The 16,079-nt window shown below is 42.7% G+C and overlaps 1 protein-coding gene across 3 annotated transcripts in view; it reads left to right on the top strand.

The window, feature by feature from the left end:
• Positions 1 to 14,879, top strand: part of SLC26A8 (solute carrier family 26 member 8) — a 3,396,452-nt gene extending 3,381,573 nt beyond the window's left edge. For all 3 annotated transcript variants that reach the window (XM_069633436.1, XM_069633435.1, XM_069633437.1), the window contains one exon: positions 14,213 to 14,879. In XM_069633436.1, coding sequence (XP_069489537.1) covers positions 14,213 to 14,419 — 207 coding nt within the window. In that variant the 3' untranslated portion in view covers positions 14,420 to 14,879. The remainder of the gene's footprint in view (positions 1 to 14,212) is intronic.
• Positions 14,880 to 16,079: the final 1,200 nt, after the last annotated feature.

Genomic DNA, 16,079 nt, shown 5'->3' on the forward strand with positions numbered 1-16,079 from the left:
AATGACATTTCTAGTCCTCACGGACAGTATTACAGCCAATGCACAGGGTACGAAACACAACCCTCTTGGCTATGGGAAGCCAATGAAGCGATCTCCTTGCTGCCGATACATGCTCAGTTTTTAGCAGACCTGCTACTACCCTGGCTGCATTGTTCTGAACATCTTGTAGGCGATTGATCTCCCCCTTGCCCACACCCAGTAGAAAGCTTGCACAGTAGTCTAAACAACTGTCTATAATTGCTCTAGCCAGGGTAGCACAGCTAGACATTTCAAGAAAAGGTCTGAGTTGAGCCAGGAGCTTGACACAGTAGGAGGAGCTAGACACCAAGCAGCTGATGTGAGTGTTAGGGAGAATTCTCTGTATAGGCTAATTTCCCAAACCTAGTGAGTCCCCCAGCAGCTTTGCTGGATTTTTGGGTTTTTTTTTTTCTCCGGCTAAGAGTGAGACTCTTTTTCTCCCACTCTTAGGCATGATTTGAGAATGTCCTTGACTTTGTAATGTGTTTTATGGGCTATGGGGTCTTTTATTCCATAGGGCTTCGTGTGTTTTTTTGGATGTGTGTTACACAGCACCCTCAGTGCAGTAACACAGGGGTGTCATAGTGACCCCCAAACATAGACTCCATACCCTAGAACTGACTACTGTCTCCCAGGGCATGTAAAGTCACAGTTGACTTTACTAGTCTTAAATTGTGAACAGAACCAGTACAAACCATCATATTGTGGAAGTACTGCTCGGGGTAATTAGATTGCCCCTGGGTCTGTTTTTCGAGGGGGCACTGTGCAGTCCCCCCTCGTCGAGTTTCTGGCTGGTGGCAGTGGTTACCACGTGAAATATTCCACCAAAATATTTCCTATGGGATTTTCCCATTCATTTTAAACGCACCACTTTTTTGGTGCAATGTTCAAGATACCGCTGGGTTATTTATTTAATATTTATTCCCCGGCTGGGTCTTTTTGCCAGGACTCGGTTTTAAAATGGCATTTGTGTTTGCCTCTGTAACTCCAACCCAAGTCGAGCCCTTTATTCCACTTTTGGCAGGCTTCTGCACAGAAGCCTCCAAAAGTGGTGCCACTCTGTCTGGGTTTACAGGATGTGTGGGAGGGGGGAATAGGCACCCTGGACTGAGTTGCCTCGGCAACTCAAGTCACACTCTTGTGTGATTGGCCCAGGTGTGAGCCGCCCGGCTCACCACTTAGCATGTTTGAGTGACAGCTAGGACTGGTGAATGGGGGTTTTCTGCATAAAAGTAGGGCTTTGGGGACTGGAACTTCAGAAGTCACCACAGGACCTAAAGAATCCGAAAAGGAAGAAGCTGAGCCGACCTGCAACGATGACACCACCGGTGGAGCCCTGCTGAACCACCTCACCACTTCCCGACGACAGAGAAGATCTTCATCCTGGAGAGTCTTCTTCCTTTGAACTGGTGGGGTTAACCAGTTTGCCCTCTTTTCGCCTTCCTGGATCGTCTCGTGGTCGAATCGCCCATGCCAAGCACCCCGGCGGCCGGATAGCCACGCTTCACCTCAACCCGAATAAAAGGGTAGTACCTTTTAACCGAGAAACTCTGCGGCTGGTTTCTTCCCTGGCAGTGCAACAACCTCCAGCTTTCCTCCACGTCGAGACCTTCTCTTCCTCTGGACGAAGCACTGACTTGCACCCGCTGCCAGGAACAACTGCCTCTGCTGGAGCAGCCGGTCAAGTGGCACAGCGAGTAGAGCGCTCGCTTTGACATCCGTGCAGAGCTTGCTAACGCAGGTTCGAATCCCGGCAGGGCCAAACTCAGCCTTTCATCCTTCCGAGGTCGATAAATGAGCACCACACACCGTGGGTAATAATAAGCAGCGCTCAGATACCTGAGGGTTCGTAGTGCTATATAAATGCTAAATTATTATTATTATTATTATTTCTCACCATTTCAGGTACTGTGTCCTGCCTGGTCTCCCTTGCAACAGACTGTTCAAGGTGTCCTGTAAATCCTTGACTCTCTATCCTGGGGAGACCTGGGACCTGTTAACTAACTTTCCTGAACTGATCCAACTCCTTTTGAACTATCTGCAAAGACTTTTAAAGTGTACTTCAACTGTGCGATCTTGGGCCTGGCCTATGAACTTTCTTGCTCTACAGTAGACTCTGCTTTTCCAGACTTGCTGTGGTTCTTTTAAAAGTGTTGGTATTGTGTGCTTTCCTAATTCTGCCCTTTCCCTCCCATTTTTAAATAATTATTGGAGTGCCATCTTGGTTAAGTGCTCACCCCTGTATTGATAATAAGTGGTGTTCTTTTCCTAAGACTTGTCGAATAATTAATCAGGGAGGTGTATATATTTCTAGTGACTGTGTTTGAACTTGCTTGACATATTAGTGCCAGTGTATTTTTACAAGTGTGTTTTTAAATAAATAATTATATACTTTTATACCCAAGCTCTGGTCAGTGTTTGCTTGTGCTACTGTATTTTTGTACCTAATGTGTATACTCTATATAGTGCCTAACTCTTCTTGAGAGAAGTCTGACTGCTCGGCCACAGCTACCAGGTAAATCTGGGTGGTACAGACTGCTACCAATTGGGTTTACTGCCAACACCTGTAGTCTTAAACTTTTTGCAGTGGTCCCTAAGGGAACTGCACAGGTTTCTGCCTAACAGTGAGCCCTCATAGAGAGTTCTTGATCAATTGTGACCAGAGTCTTCACCTTCTTGAGAGTGGGCAGCAAACAACTTGCGATTTGGATGGAGGAGTATGCTTGATCTACATGTCGCAGCTTGGCGGGAGTGCCTAAGATTGTAATCTCTGTTTTGGAATTTTTCAGGCCAAGGACATTGTACAACATTGAACAATGAATGCTATTGTAGGTGGTATTGATGACCTCAGTGTCCTTGTTGTAGTTACCAGTAAGTGGCAAGAGACACTGAGTGTCATCCGCATAAGTGGTGTAACAGGTGTCTTTCCTATCTAATTGATCAAAACAGTGTCAGCATAAATATATTAAAGAGAGTGGGTGACAAACAAGGGCCCTGCGGCACTCTACACTCCAAAACATAACCCTCTAACATGGCCTCTTCATGGAAGACCTTAGCTGTACAGTCAGACAGAAAGGGGAGAACCCAACTAGCTGCTTCTCGGCAGAAATAAGCCCTTTCATGTAGCCTACTGGCTAGAATGGAATGATCAACCAGATCGAAGGCAGCAGTTAGGTCCCAAAGCATCGACACTGAAGCTTTGCCTTTATCCATTTGCTGTAGAATGGTGGTCTTAAGATCCAGTAGTGTGGATTCAGTACTATGCTGGCTTTGAAAGCCTGATTGCTTGGGGCCTAGCATGGAATATGTGCTCAGAAACTCCTGGATCTGTTCATGTGTCATCTTGTCCAGGATCTTCAAAAGAAATTTGTGATTGGGCAATAGTTATTAGCCACGCCCGGATCCAAGGAAGGCTTCTTTAGAAGGGGTGTTATCCAGACTTGCTTAATCTCCCTTGGGACTACCTTTTCTTAAAAAGAGGCATTGACAAACTTAGCAATGGAGGGAGCTAGGGGACAGGCTTTAACTATTTTTGCTGAACAAATATCACCCTTATAGCTCGTGGGTTTCATCCTATTCAAAAGTTCAAGGACCTCTGTGTCAATCACCTCGCCTAAATTAAATGGCCTAGGCGGAGGAGACTGGTGCTTACCCAAAACATTAGGAGGTAGAAAATTCAAATTTACTAACCTGGATTCAATATCCTCTTTGATTAAAAAGATCTTACTGGACATGGCTTTGTTAATTTGAGTACACCAGTCAGTATCTTTTATAATTGATTTGTCAATTGGGCAGGGATCTTCAGCCCCTTTTAAAATTTAAAAAAGTACCTGTGTATCTGAGGTAGACAGCTTTATCCTACTCACATAAGAGCACTTCTTTTGCAGTGTAAATGGCCTTTTTGTGCTCTTTGGCTGTCTTGGAATAGCTGGATGTATCCTCAGAGGTCAATGTCTTTTGCCATTTCCTGAAAGCCTTCTTTTTCTTATGTTTTAGTTAGCAAATTTCAGGTGAATACCAATTCTTTGACAGTATGGTCCTATCTTCTCTAAGCTTCAGAGGAGCCAAGCTTTCTACAGCAGTTGTCATCATCTCATTATAGGCTAGTGACAGGTTGCCTATTGACGTATATTGATCAAGATTGTTCAAATAGGGGGCAAAAAAAGGAGTTAATGCCCCTACTGTGAGTTTTCGTAGGTTACGACAAAGCACTTTCTCTTTAATTTGTTCAGTTCTCTTAATAGCAGTAGTCAATGGAATTTCAAATTTAATAAAACAGTGATCCGACCAGGGGCAGAGGAACACCTTTCCCAATAGTTGGGGTATCTAAGATTGAGTCCACCTTTGAGCAAGGTAACTGTCCTGAAGAAGGCCTGATAACCAGCTGTGTGAGAATGCCAGGAAAAAGCATATCATAGCAAAAAAGGCTGAAACTCGTGTCGACAGATGACTAGAGTATACATCTTGTCTAGTCCCCCAGTTTTTTCCTTAGAGGACGGTACATTCATGAAGTCCTCAACCCACATTGTCTGTATAATGTCTATCTAGGCAAAACATTTTTACTAGTGGACTAGTGGATTGAGTGTCATTTGACCTTTGTAGTGGAGGTACAGATTATAGATGTGGTAATTGTTGTTTTTTCCTAATGAAAACAACCAAATAAGATGTTAAGAGCGGTATACCGAAAATGTTTTTTGAAGTCACTGTGTACTAACCCCCATGCACTTAATGGTTTTAGAATGTTTATAGTTGATTTTTGATGAGTTTGTTTATATGAGTATGTCTAGTGTGTACAATCTATGTGAGATGTACTATAAATTAGGCAATCTATGTGAGATACAAATCACAATGAGTTAAAAAAAAATGAAAATAATTAAAGAATGAATTTCTGATATAAATTATACTCTGGTGTTTAAGGGTGTTTATTGACTAGCCATTTAGACAGATGAGGATAATCACAATTTTTGTGACTGTGTAAGGGAGGGGTAACCGATCTCCACACATATATAGCAACACTTCACTTCCTACATATTAATTTCAATGATATTCAGGCAAGGGAGACCACTCGTTTTTAAAACAACTTTGCAGGAGTTTGTGACTGGATGTAACAGATTGCTTCAATACTCTACAGAATACAGAGGATGGTTCAAAGTCTTTTATTAATAATTTGCTCAAAAGATGATTAATTATGATCTTGCTAGACTGCAGATGGCCAAAGCTAATGGATTTCGCCAACCGGTCCCTCTTCCTCACAGAGATCTCTCTCGACCCTAGCCCAGGATTCTCTGTGTCTCAATGTAATAGCAGACACTAGAAATGTGTGACCTGTGAGGGGTCAGAAATGTGAGGCGGACAACTGTGTGAAGTTTATTCAAAAGATACCAACTCAAATGGTTGGATAAACACCTCACTATCCCTATCAGGACAATGATTTTTCTGCCTAAAATAAACTAAAGGAAACACTCTAACAAAGGATATCTGTCCCTCACACTTATACATGCAGTAACTCAATAAGGTAATGCATGGCAGTTCAAAGGCTACAAAAATACAGAAAGAACGATTTTTGTCGGCCAATTTTAGGCAGCCTACAAAAATGGAAATAATTTTATTTTGTATTATTATTTGGTTTATTTCAAATATTTTATCAATTCAAAACCCAACAAGAACTCTTCTTATCCTCCTATGTTCCCTCAAACCCAAAATTCTTAGTTCATTCAGTTTGGTTTGGAGGTTCCCCTCCTTTGTCCTCATCAAATTATTTTTTCAGGAATTTCACAAGTGCAAATACCGCTGGAAAGTGTTCCCTGTGATGTAGAAGATGCCAAAAGTCCTCAGCACTCTCGGAGTGTCTTTTTTTCGCCCACTAAGAGGCCTAGGAATTTGCTTCTCTTGTCTGTTAGACCGGTACAGGAAAGGGTAAGATGTTTCAAGGTTTTTTCTACCCCCTCCTTACCGCAAAATCTACAATCCACTGGAAGTGACCAATGGTTATAGTTTTAAGAATCTGGTTGGTAGGGTATAAGTTAATCCTAAAGCGAAGGAATTGGCATCTATACCATCTGTTAGGAAATGTAGATAGATACTTTGGGAGTGAACCCCAGGGCTTGTACTCTACTCTCGTAGCAGTCTCCAGTTTGTACATGTTTTTTTCTGCCCTTGTCTTCACCCAGTCACCTTGCCAAAGTTTCCTTTTGACTTTTGCAGGATTATTAATCAACTCTTCTACTTTGACCTGGATATGGTCTAGCAAATTATGGCAGCTTTTATTCCATTCCTTAGGATGATATTTTTGTGTTTTTTTAGTGCAGCCTCTAAGATTTCATATTGTTTGGATATATCAGGCAAGCAGCACTTCCAGTATAGCATTAGCGATTTTCAAGTCACTTGTGCTTGTAAAGAGATCAAACCAAGTTTGCATCGTATCAAGCATGTTGGTATCAGATTCAGGAGCATTAAGATTTTCCTCCAAAAGCCTCCCTCCAAAGAGGGCCATAGTTGCCAAGGAGTTCACGGGAATCCTTCTGCTCCATAGATTAGCACCGGTGTAACCTTAGCTTGGAAAAACACTGGTTTGTTTGAAAAGTTTCCAAATGTTCTATGTATTAGTGCCCCCTGGGTGGTTAAAGTCTTTAGTTTCATTCTCAAGGCCAGCTGGCGCGGGAGGTCTGTCTTGCTGTTGTTGATGAGGGACCCCAAATAAGTGACTTCTTGCGGTTGTCGTAGTGGCTCTTTCTTAATGAACCACTTGTGTGCATGTGTCGGTCTACGGCCTCGGTCTCCCAGTATCATGGTAGATGTCTTTGGTGAATTCAAAGCTAACCCATTTGCAGTCATGTATTGGTCCTCTGTAGTCCAATCAGTATTAAGTCGAGAAGGACTAAATTATCTGCAAAAAGAAGGCTCCTCATAGGTTCAGTTCCAAGCCTCGGTGGAAGCACTCTTGTTTCATGCCAAGCCTCTCTGAGGTCTGAGATGAATAGGCTGAATAATGTCGGGCCAGTGGGCAGCCCTGTTTCAACCCACCGAAAGGATCAACAGATCATGGACACTGAGACAGATCTTAACAGTAGTAGACGTATAAAGAGACTTTATGGCTTCCAGCAAATCTTCGCGACATTGCCAAACTTTCATTTTCGCCAATAATCGCTGGCCGTCGACATTGTTATAGGGCTTTTACATATCTACAAATGCCACGTAGATTTTGTTTTTTCCATTGATCGCTTTGGCCTTCAGCATATTAATCAAAAAAAGGTTCAGCTCTGTTCCAACAACTTTCACGAATCCTGATTGTCTCTATTAGCTTATTTGATCCAGATTGGCAGTTGTTTTAAAAGAAAGGCCACAAAAAACTTGACTACGGAGTCAAGGAGCGCTATTGGGTGACAGTTCGAAGGGTCAGCTCTATTTCTGTGCTTGTAAATCAGAACGATGATCGCTGAGCGCCATGAGTCCAGTATCTCACCCGTCCTCATTATTTGCTTGAACAGCTCAAATATGAAGGGGATCTAGTTATCAGAAGCTCTCTTTATTTATGTATTTATTTATTTGTTTATATAGCGCCAGCAGCTCGCAAGCATCAGGGCGCTGACATGAAAACGTAGGGACAAAACACATAAAATCACAGAACAAGGCGCTCAGTAAGTTATTAGGGGTATCAGTTTCTTATGACCGGTTTATCATTTGAACAAATGTATCTTGAGTTTTCTACGGGAGCTTGTGTATTTTTGTTCTAGTCTTAAAGAGATGGGCAGGTTGTTCCACATCGTGGCTGCTTTGATATGGAAGGCTTTCCCAAGTCTGTTAGCCTTTTTGAATCTGGCAATTTTGATTTGACCTTTTGAGTCCGGCCTGAGTGACCGTCTCGGTTTGTTTGTGACCAGTTTGCTTTTCAGGTAGGGTGGGGCAGTCCTGTGGATGCATCTCTGTGTCAGCGTCATAGCCTTAAATGCAATTCTTTACTCAACGGCTAACCAGTGTAGATTCCTTTTATTCTCTCTTATGTGTTCCTTTTTGGACTTCCTTTTTATAATCCTTACCGCATTATTTTGGATAGTTTGGCATTTGGTGATATGGCCCTTATTTGATCCCAACATAAGGGCGTTGCTGTAATGCAGCCTGCCTTGATAGGATGATGGCTCTGGCTATTGTTGAGCACTTGTCTTCGCTAAGGTAGGGGCGGATTGACTTGAGGAGACGAAGTTGGTATGCACAGTTCTTATTTAATTAGAGAACATGGGCTTCGGCACTCATGTATGAATCCATGTACATCCCTAGTGTTTTTACTCTTGTCTACCACCTTGATTTGGATGTTGTTTATGTGGAAGGATTGATATGAGCTGTTAAGTTTGGCTCTGGCATGGCTTGGACTGAAGACCATTAGCTCCGTCTTATTTGCATTTAGACATAGCCAGTTGTTATTCATCCAGTTCTCAATGGATTTGTAGACTTCTTCCACCCTTGCACTATCCTGTTCGTAGTCCCCTCTCAATTCCGCCACCAGCTCAGTGTCTTTAGCATGGAGTTGGTGATCCGTCCAGTCCCGGCGCTCTGTACTGGCTAGCCTTCTTGATTAAAAGTTCTATATCAAGGAGGTCCAGCTGGAACAACCATCCCGGGTTTAGTTTCTCAGGTAGTGCTTGTGTAGGACTTTTTCTTTGCTTAAACAGTTGTTGGTAGAAGTTTCTCCATGCTTTTTCCGTGACTGCATGCAGAAGAGGGTTGTCACAACCTGAACCTAGTCCATTAAGCAGTCTCCAGATAGATCTATCTTTGTTTGTAATGGCCCTGAGCATCTGCTCTGCGTCCTGTTGGGCCGTCTCAATCCTATATAAAATATAAAAACTGGATGGCCAGTTTGTATATATCTGCTTTCCTTTTTTCGATTGGGTTGCCAGCAGGGGCCCTTGTTGTCTTGCGATACTTTTTAGGTCTTTCTTCAAATGTTTTTTCCTCATGTACTCCTTCTCACTGTGTCAGCATATCAATTGCTTTCTTGGAAAACACCACTGTGTCTTGCTCAGTCATTCTGAGGCGATTGTTTCCTTCTGACATTTCCAGGGCCACGTCAAATGTTTTTTGCCAAAGAGTATTCCCTCCCTTCCAGGTACATTTCAATAACAAATGGTCACTCCTTGTTTTTTTAATTAATTCAAAGGACTCTATGCGCTGTATTAGTGAAATAGAATCAAACACATAGTCCAAGATACTAGAGCAACTCCCATTGGACCAGGTGGTTTTTGCCGGCACGTCTCTGGCTATTTGACCATTAAGGATGTGGAGGTGGAGGTCACGGTCCGAGGTCAAGCTCCAACACTTGCACGCTCTAACGTCGCCCAGTATCTGGTAACCAGTGGTCAAAGTGTACGAAAAGAAGTAGTGGAGCTATTTTCCCTGCCAGTCTGCCCCACTCTCCATAAACCCCATCACTGTGCCCCCTCCCACACAGAGTCCAAACCCCCAAACAAACACAACTATTATTTAAGGAATGTTCAGTTCAGTGCACTGAAGTGCAAGCTTCAACTTCCTCCTACACTTTTATTTTAAAACGAAACCGTTCCGGAATGGTTTCATTTTAAAATAAAAGTATAGGAACAGTGAAACTGAAAAATAAAAAGTATAGGAGCACCTCTCCCGACCGTTCCCGCCCACTTTGACCTCTGCTGGTAACCCCTGGTCATCAGTGGGAGGCTGTTTTTTTCAATACATCGGCAGTTCAAATCCCCTCCAACAATTGTGTAGTGTGGCTTGAATTGCCACATCCAATGGTCGATAGAACTAGTGACTACATCTATGAATTTGGCTGTAGGAAGAGCAGCCGTGTTCCAGTAGATATTGATCACCAGACCTCTGGAGGTCTTTTTTTCCAAAGTTTCTTTGATACAAATAATTTGCAAAAATGAGTTTGGACTGTCAGAGGACTCTACCTCTATCCCAGCACCATTTTTCACATAGGTAACAAGACCTGCCGCCGCGCGACCTCCGTCACCCCTATAGGCAGAAGTAAATAAAGAGGTATAACCATCCAAATAAGGCGCCCTTCGAAAGCCAGGTTTCCTGTAAACAGAGTATATCCAAACTGCCCGCTTGTATGTCTCCAACATAGGGTTTTAACATTCTCTCGTGTTCCAAAATGCTATCCGTTGTAGAGATCTTCGTGGCTATTCAAGGCTACGCTAGTGCCTATGGTTGGAGTTTGCCAATTCTTTCAAATAATGACATTTCCTCGCCCCTTCCCTCTCTTCTCGGTTTTACTTAAAATCTGGGTATTTCACCACCCGATCCTCCCTCCCTCAGCCCCTGCCGCCTCCCTCCCCTCTCAAGACCCCCCTGCCAAAACGCACACAAGCACGTACAGCCAACCACACACACACACACACATAAACTTACCTGATCTCTGTTGAGGCCGCTTCCGGGCCTTGGCGTGCCTGTCAGCCCCTGCGCGCACTGGTGTGCGTCACTGGGTCTGACAGTTCGATTGCTGTGTGCGGTCACAGAGCAGTCTTTCTAAATATTTTTTTATATATTGATTTTTTTAAAAGGCCTATTGAACTAATACCCATTTAAGGATGGCAACCACACTATGAAGACACACAGTGCAGGAGAGATGTTAAACCCCATGCTGAGGCTCAAGGACCCTGGGCACACAGACTAGGATACTGCAGCATAGAAGGCCGCTGGGATAGGTGGATAGACGCTGTGTATTAATGAGGAGGGTCCTGGAGAAGCTTGAAGTCACGCAGAAGCTCCTGGAGGAGCGACCATTTGAAGGGGCATCATTCTCACATCCAAGCCGAGAGAATAAGCCAACGTGTGACTGCAGAGCCGTGCAGAACGCTGGAAGAACGTCTGCACACTCCAAAGTGAAAAGTGGGTCCAGAAATCACCCGCAGCAGCACAAGCAGGATCAGAGACGCAAGTAGGAACCAGTGAGCCTGCCCAAATCAACTGGGCACCCCGGGCACTCCGACAAGCACAACAATACGTGTTTGATTGCTACAAGATTGCTGATACAGAGAGAAGTTTGTTTGAATACAGTCAAGGCAAAGTACAAACTCTACACTCAATAATAAGAATGTTTGAATGCAGACAAGGAAAAGTACAAAGACAAAACCCCATCAGGTACAGGTGTATGAGATGCCAGTCTGGGGGAGATATATGAGCATGGGTTGCCACATATAGATATACCACGCACCACACAGTATGTTATTGTTGTATAACTAAAGAACTGTGAAATGCATAAGAAGTCCTGGCAGGCGAGTACACCAGGCAGTTGAAATTGAATAGAAGATCCCTGCCAGGGGAGTATACAAGGTGATCTGAAAAACCTGTAAGAGAAGGCCTGGTAGGGAAGTATACCAGGCAGCTGAAATTTTGTAAACATTCCTGGTAGAGGAGTATACCAGGTGATTTGGAAAGATTATCAGAAACACTACATAAAGACTGTTGTGAGTCCATTGAAGGCCCGAAGGAACTGTTATCTAAGGAGACTTTTTTTTGCCATCCTACCTAAGAGTCCAGGGGTAGGGGACCAACCTCTGCATCCAAGGATCTTTACCTTGGAGAACATTTTCATTGGAATTATTCTTATACTTTTTTTATTTTTATTTTTATTGCTTTGGCTGTATGTACAACCTTTCAATACTAACACATATTATTATTTGCATTAAAATCTTAATATTTACATAAAACAGTTTTGTTAGCTGCAGTCCACATGAATTTGCATCAAAATTAACATTACAAATTTGCTACGTTCTTAGACTTCAATATAATTGCTTAAAAAGATGTTTTACATATTCAATGTCTCAGAAAATAAATACAATGATCAATTTTAGTTTATAAATGCTGTACAATTTCCAGGTTCAAAAGTTCAAGAAATTGAATAGTGGCTACTTGAACAGAATTCAAATTAGTTGCAAAGCTCTTTATCCATAAATCTCCTGCATGCACAATTTCAAGATCAATAAAGTGTCGTTTGAAACAATGAATGTGTTTCTCCATGAGTTTCGGGCACACAACAAGCAGATGTAAGTTTTCTGATTGTTTTTTGTCCTTACAAAATCGACAAAAATTCTCTTGATTAGGGATGACGCGAGCCAAGATGCCTTTAGTGTGCAAAAGGTTTAATCCAAATCTAAAATACACATTTCTAGATCTAGCTGATGGAAATTTTAACAGATAAACTTCTGCAGTATTCAGCTTCTTGGGTTTTTTGGTTTTGAACACTTTTTGCCAACATCAAGTTTTCCTAACATCAAATTAGAGATATTTCATTGCACCCTTTGTCTTTTGTTTGTAGTGTGAGGGTTAGGTTAGGAAGTTTTGGACACAAGGACAGTTTTTGTTATCGACTTCTTGACACAGACAGATCCCTAGTTTTTAGTTTACAGGTAGGGAAACCCCCGCTTAAGCATAGGGTGAGAGAGGTATTTTTGCAACCCATTTTCTTTCAATAAATCTCTTCTTGTTAAAACATGACCTCCTTGTGTCCTGTTCTCATTTGTGACTCCCTACAGTACACAGGGGGTTTTGAGGTTTTCACGACCAACGAAATCAGGCAGAAAGGTCCCCCAGTAACTATGTAAAGAAACAGCCTCAACCTTTTCGAAGAAGCTTTTTCTTACAGCCCTTCCCTGCCCAGGACCGCAAAACATCTAAATGATGTGAGAGTGGAGATGCACAGCATGCTCAAAGCAGGCCAGGTCTGCCACCACGGAATCCAGTGGAGGTCAATAACCAATGATTTCTGGGTTCTGTCAGTGGTGGGCAAGGGTTATCATCTTATTCTTCCTCCTCTTCTCCCTTCCTCTCTGCCCTTCTCTAAGCAAGGTTCAGAAACCGTGTAGCAAGAGACACAAAGACTCTCAATGATTGGAGCAATAGAGCATGTTCCTCTTTGTACTGTATTGGATCTCTCCCCTTTCAACCTTTTCTTACCCCAAGAAAAGTTCAAAATTGTAACCCCAGCATTGATTCAAACTTCTCTGCAGCGGGCGACTGTCTGGCCGATGTGGTTATCCAAAACGCATATCTGCATGTGCTGATTTGCCAGATCATTGCTACTTCCTCTGTTTTTCCATTGGAAGGGACGATTATCAGTATACGGTTTTGCTCTTCAGATTTAGCTCAGCGCCTAGGGTCTTCACAAAGCTGATGGCCTCAGTGGCAGCCTACCTTCTCCTGAAGAGGAAGAGATTCATCTGTATCCTTATTTGGATGACTGGTTGGTTAGGGTGGGCTCGCAAGATGAGCTAATATGTTAACTTTATCTTCTGTTGAACCGCATGTTTTCATTGCGGATTTCCGTCACCACCAAAAAATCTATACTGGTATGAACTCAAAGCCTGGAGTACATAGGGTTTTTATGGGCCTCTCAAACAGGGCTGGCGTTCCCAACCCAAGAACGTGTGGCAGACGTTTTAGTCACAGCAAACCTTTTCTTGACTCACAGCCGGTTCATGGCGCAGTGCTTCGAGCACCTGAGGACAGGACAACCAAGTATTTCAAGTCCTTTTGGTTACAGGGTGTTTGATGACCTGCCACTTCGTCAAATAAAAAGGACAATAGAAAAAAGGTAAGTTTCAAATTCTTGGCTTTTTTGTACCAGGATCCTAGTTGGGTTTGGAGATTTTCCAGATATTTAATGAAGCTGCCCATGATGAGAACTAAAATTAAAAGTAAGTAATTTTTCCATCCTGTGTTTGCTTCCACTTGAAAGGTACAGTTTTATATCAAGCCTCCACTGTTATAAAATGCATGTACAAGGGTATTTATCCCTGGGAGTAAAGGCAGCTTGCCTGTATGTTGTCAAGCAATTGGTGCTCCAATCCTGCGCATATTCTAGGTGTAATGTGCAGTTGTCAGTTGTCATAAATGCTAATTAGTAATACAATTTGCCCTAGTGCTTCCACTTTTTCACTGAAATTTGAAGGCATTTCTCGCGACAGCACCATTTCCCTCATGTTTTTTTGGACATTCTCCTGATACTTGCATCCAGAAGCACAAGTTAAGACAAAGTGGAGTGGGGTTTCTGTTTATTGAACAAATGCATTTACAGGGCTCTAGCAGGACATATTTTAGAAGCGAACAAATCACAGGCTACACAAAAATGCAAAAAAACATTGTAAACAGCCAAACTGAAAAACGTGAGAGATAAATGTATCTATCATTCTTTTAACAATATGCCATATTTTTTCAGGGAAGGGATCTACCAAGTGAAATTTGTGACGAAAGTCAATTTCCTGAGACTGTTTATTTGCAAACACAGTGCGAAAGGAATCCTTTACCACCCCGCTGTCAAGTGGACTCTGCCTCTGATATCGCAGTATCAAGAAGCCAGAACAGGCCAAGAGGACTGGAAACGCGATCCCTGCCATATAACTACAGGCGGCCAAGGGACACCTAGGCATATGCATAGGTCTCTGGAGGCAATCAACAACCAGTAGAGAACCTCAATCATGCTACCAAAGCACATGGATGAAGATTATCTCTACCGGTGATATTGCTGCGTGACTAAAACCACTGCCCCAGCCTCTAAATAAAACCTTTCAGTAAATTACTGGAGAGGTATCCTTGTAATCTCAACAGCTTCAAATATACTTATCTCTTACATGATAATATCCATATGACCAGTATTTGCCCATCTCCTAGGAATCCTGGATGTGCCTATATTTCATATGACACAGCAACCATAACGCACCTTGAAATGAATACCATCAGCAACTGTTCTGTATCTGGCATTAGCTCACTGAATACATCACCCATAACAACTCATGTAGCTTCTTCATTTCCCTTTGTTTAACAAAGTGAGCCCATCTTTTCAAGTACATATTAAGAGCTGTGGATAAGTAAAAAGGTTGCAAATTATAAAGTTGTCTGTTTTTCTTGTATTAGTTTGAAATTGCTATGTTTGATGTGCCTCCCTGAAACTAGATGAATGGACAAAGCTATAATCTGAGTTTGTTCTAGTGTATGTTCTGTTATTGTACTTAACATGGATACCCACAGGCGGCCTGGCCTACAAAGAGGTCAGGACATTTTCCAGTTTGTGCCTCTGAAAAGCTGGTAGCACTACTGCACTTTCAGAGGGACTTGCCTGTTTGGGGTTTTAAAGATTGCTTTCTATTTGCTCGCAGCTTGTAGCCTGCTGTTAACAGATTGCCAGACTATTTACCTCACCTGCCCCTTCTGCTTGCCGATGGTATGCTTGAGTGGATACCTCACAGTAAGCATGCTGCAATTGTCTATCGACTGTGAAGGCATCATGAAGCAAGAAACAGACAACAGACTTAAAGTTAAAAGAAAAGATATTTATTAACTTAAATGTAAGGAGTGTTGAAGGCGTAGCTTGCCCCATGTTAAGGCAGGATTTTCCGATCTGAACAAAACTAAGGAACGTTTGAGTGAAAGTGTTCAACTTAAAAGTCTGTCTGTCTCCAAAACCTATCCTTGCCCTCACAACTAAAGCTAACTAATGTGTAGGGAATTCAGTGTTAACAGAAATAGTGTTCAATGTAAAGTTCTGAGCTTCTTCCAGCTGGCAGCTTTCTTTCAGCTCCCCTTCCCCAAGCATAAGAAAGTTCCATGAAAAAGTGTCAACATTCCCTTTCTCCAGTTCTCCAGTTCAAGGTGCTGCAGTTCAAAAACAATCCTTGGGGCTCTCTTCTCCAAGTTTCAAGTAACACAATCCAACAACAAAAGGGCTTTGAGACTCTGTTCTCAAGACAACAAGTGCGGTCCCTTAAGTCTCAGGGTTCCCTTCCCCAAGACTTCACTTCGCCACTTACACTGGCTTCAGCCTTTCAAAAAGTCCAACAAAACACCAGGTCAACCTAACCCTCTTTCCGGTTTACCTTGCAAGTTCATTTGCATTGGTTTCATTGGGCTGCTTCCCGGTGTCCTTATCTTTCACCATTCAGGGCTCCCTGGTCCAGACAGAGTTGTTAGACCGCACGGTCCACCCGTCACAGGTCATGCAACCTAGATCCCTGGGCTCCTCAGCCTACACAGGTTCCTTGGCATTTGCTCCTGTGCCCCAAGTCACCTTCACTTAGTTCCTTTTATTG

This window comes from Ambystoma mexicanum, chromosome 13 (assembly GCF_040938575.1).
Source record: "Ambystoma mexicanum isolate Mex_15411 chromosome 13, UKY_AmexF1_1, whole genome shotgun sequence".
In the NCBI taxonomy this organism is placed as follows: domain Eukaryota; kingdom Metazoa; phylum Chordata; class Amphibia; order Caudata; family Ambystomatidae; genus Ambystoma; species Ambystoma mexicanum.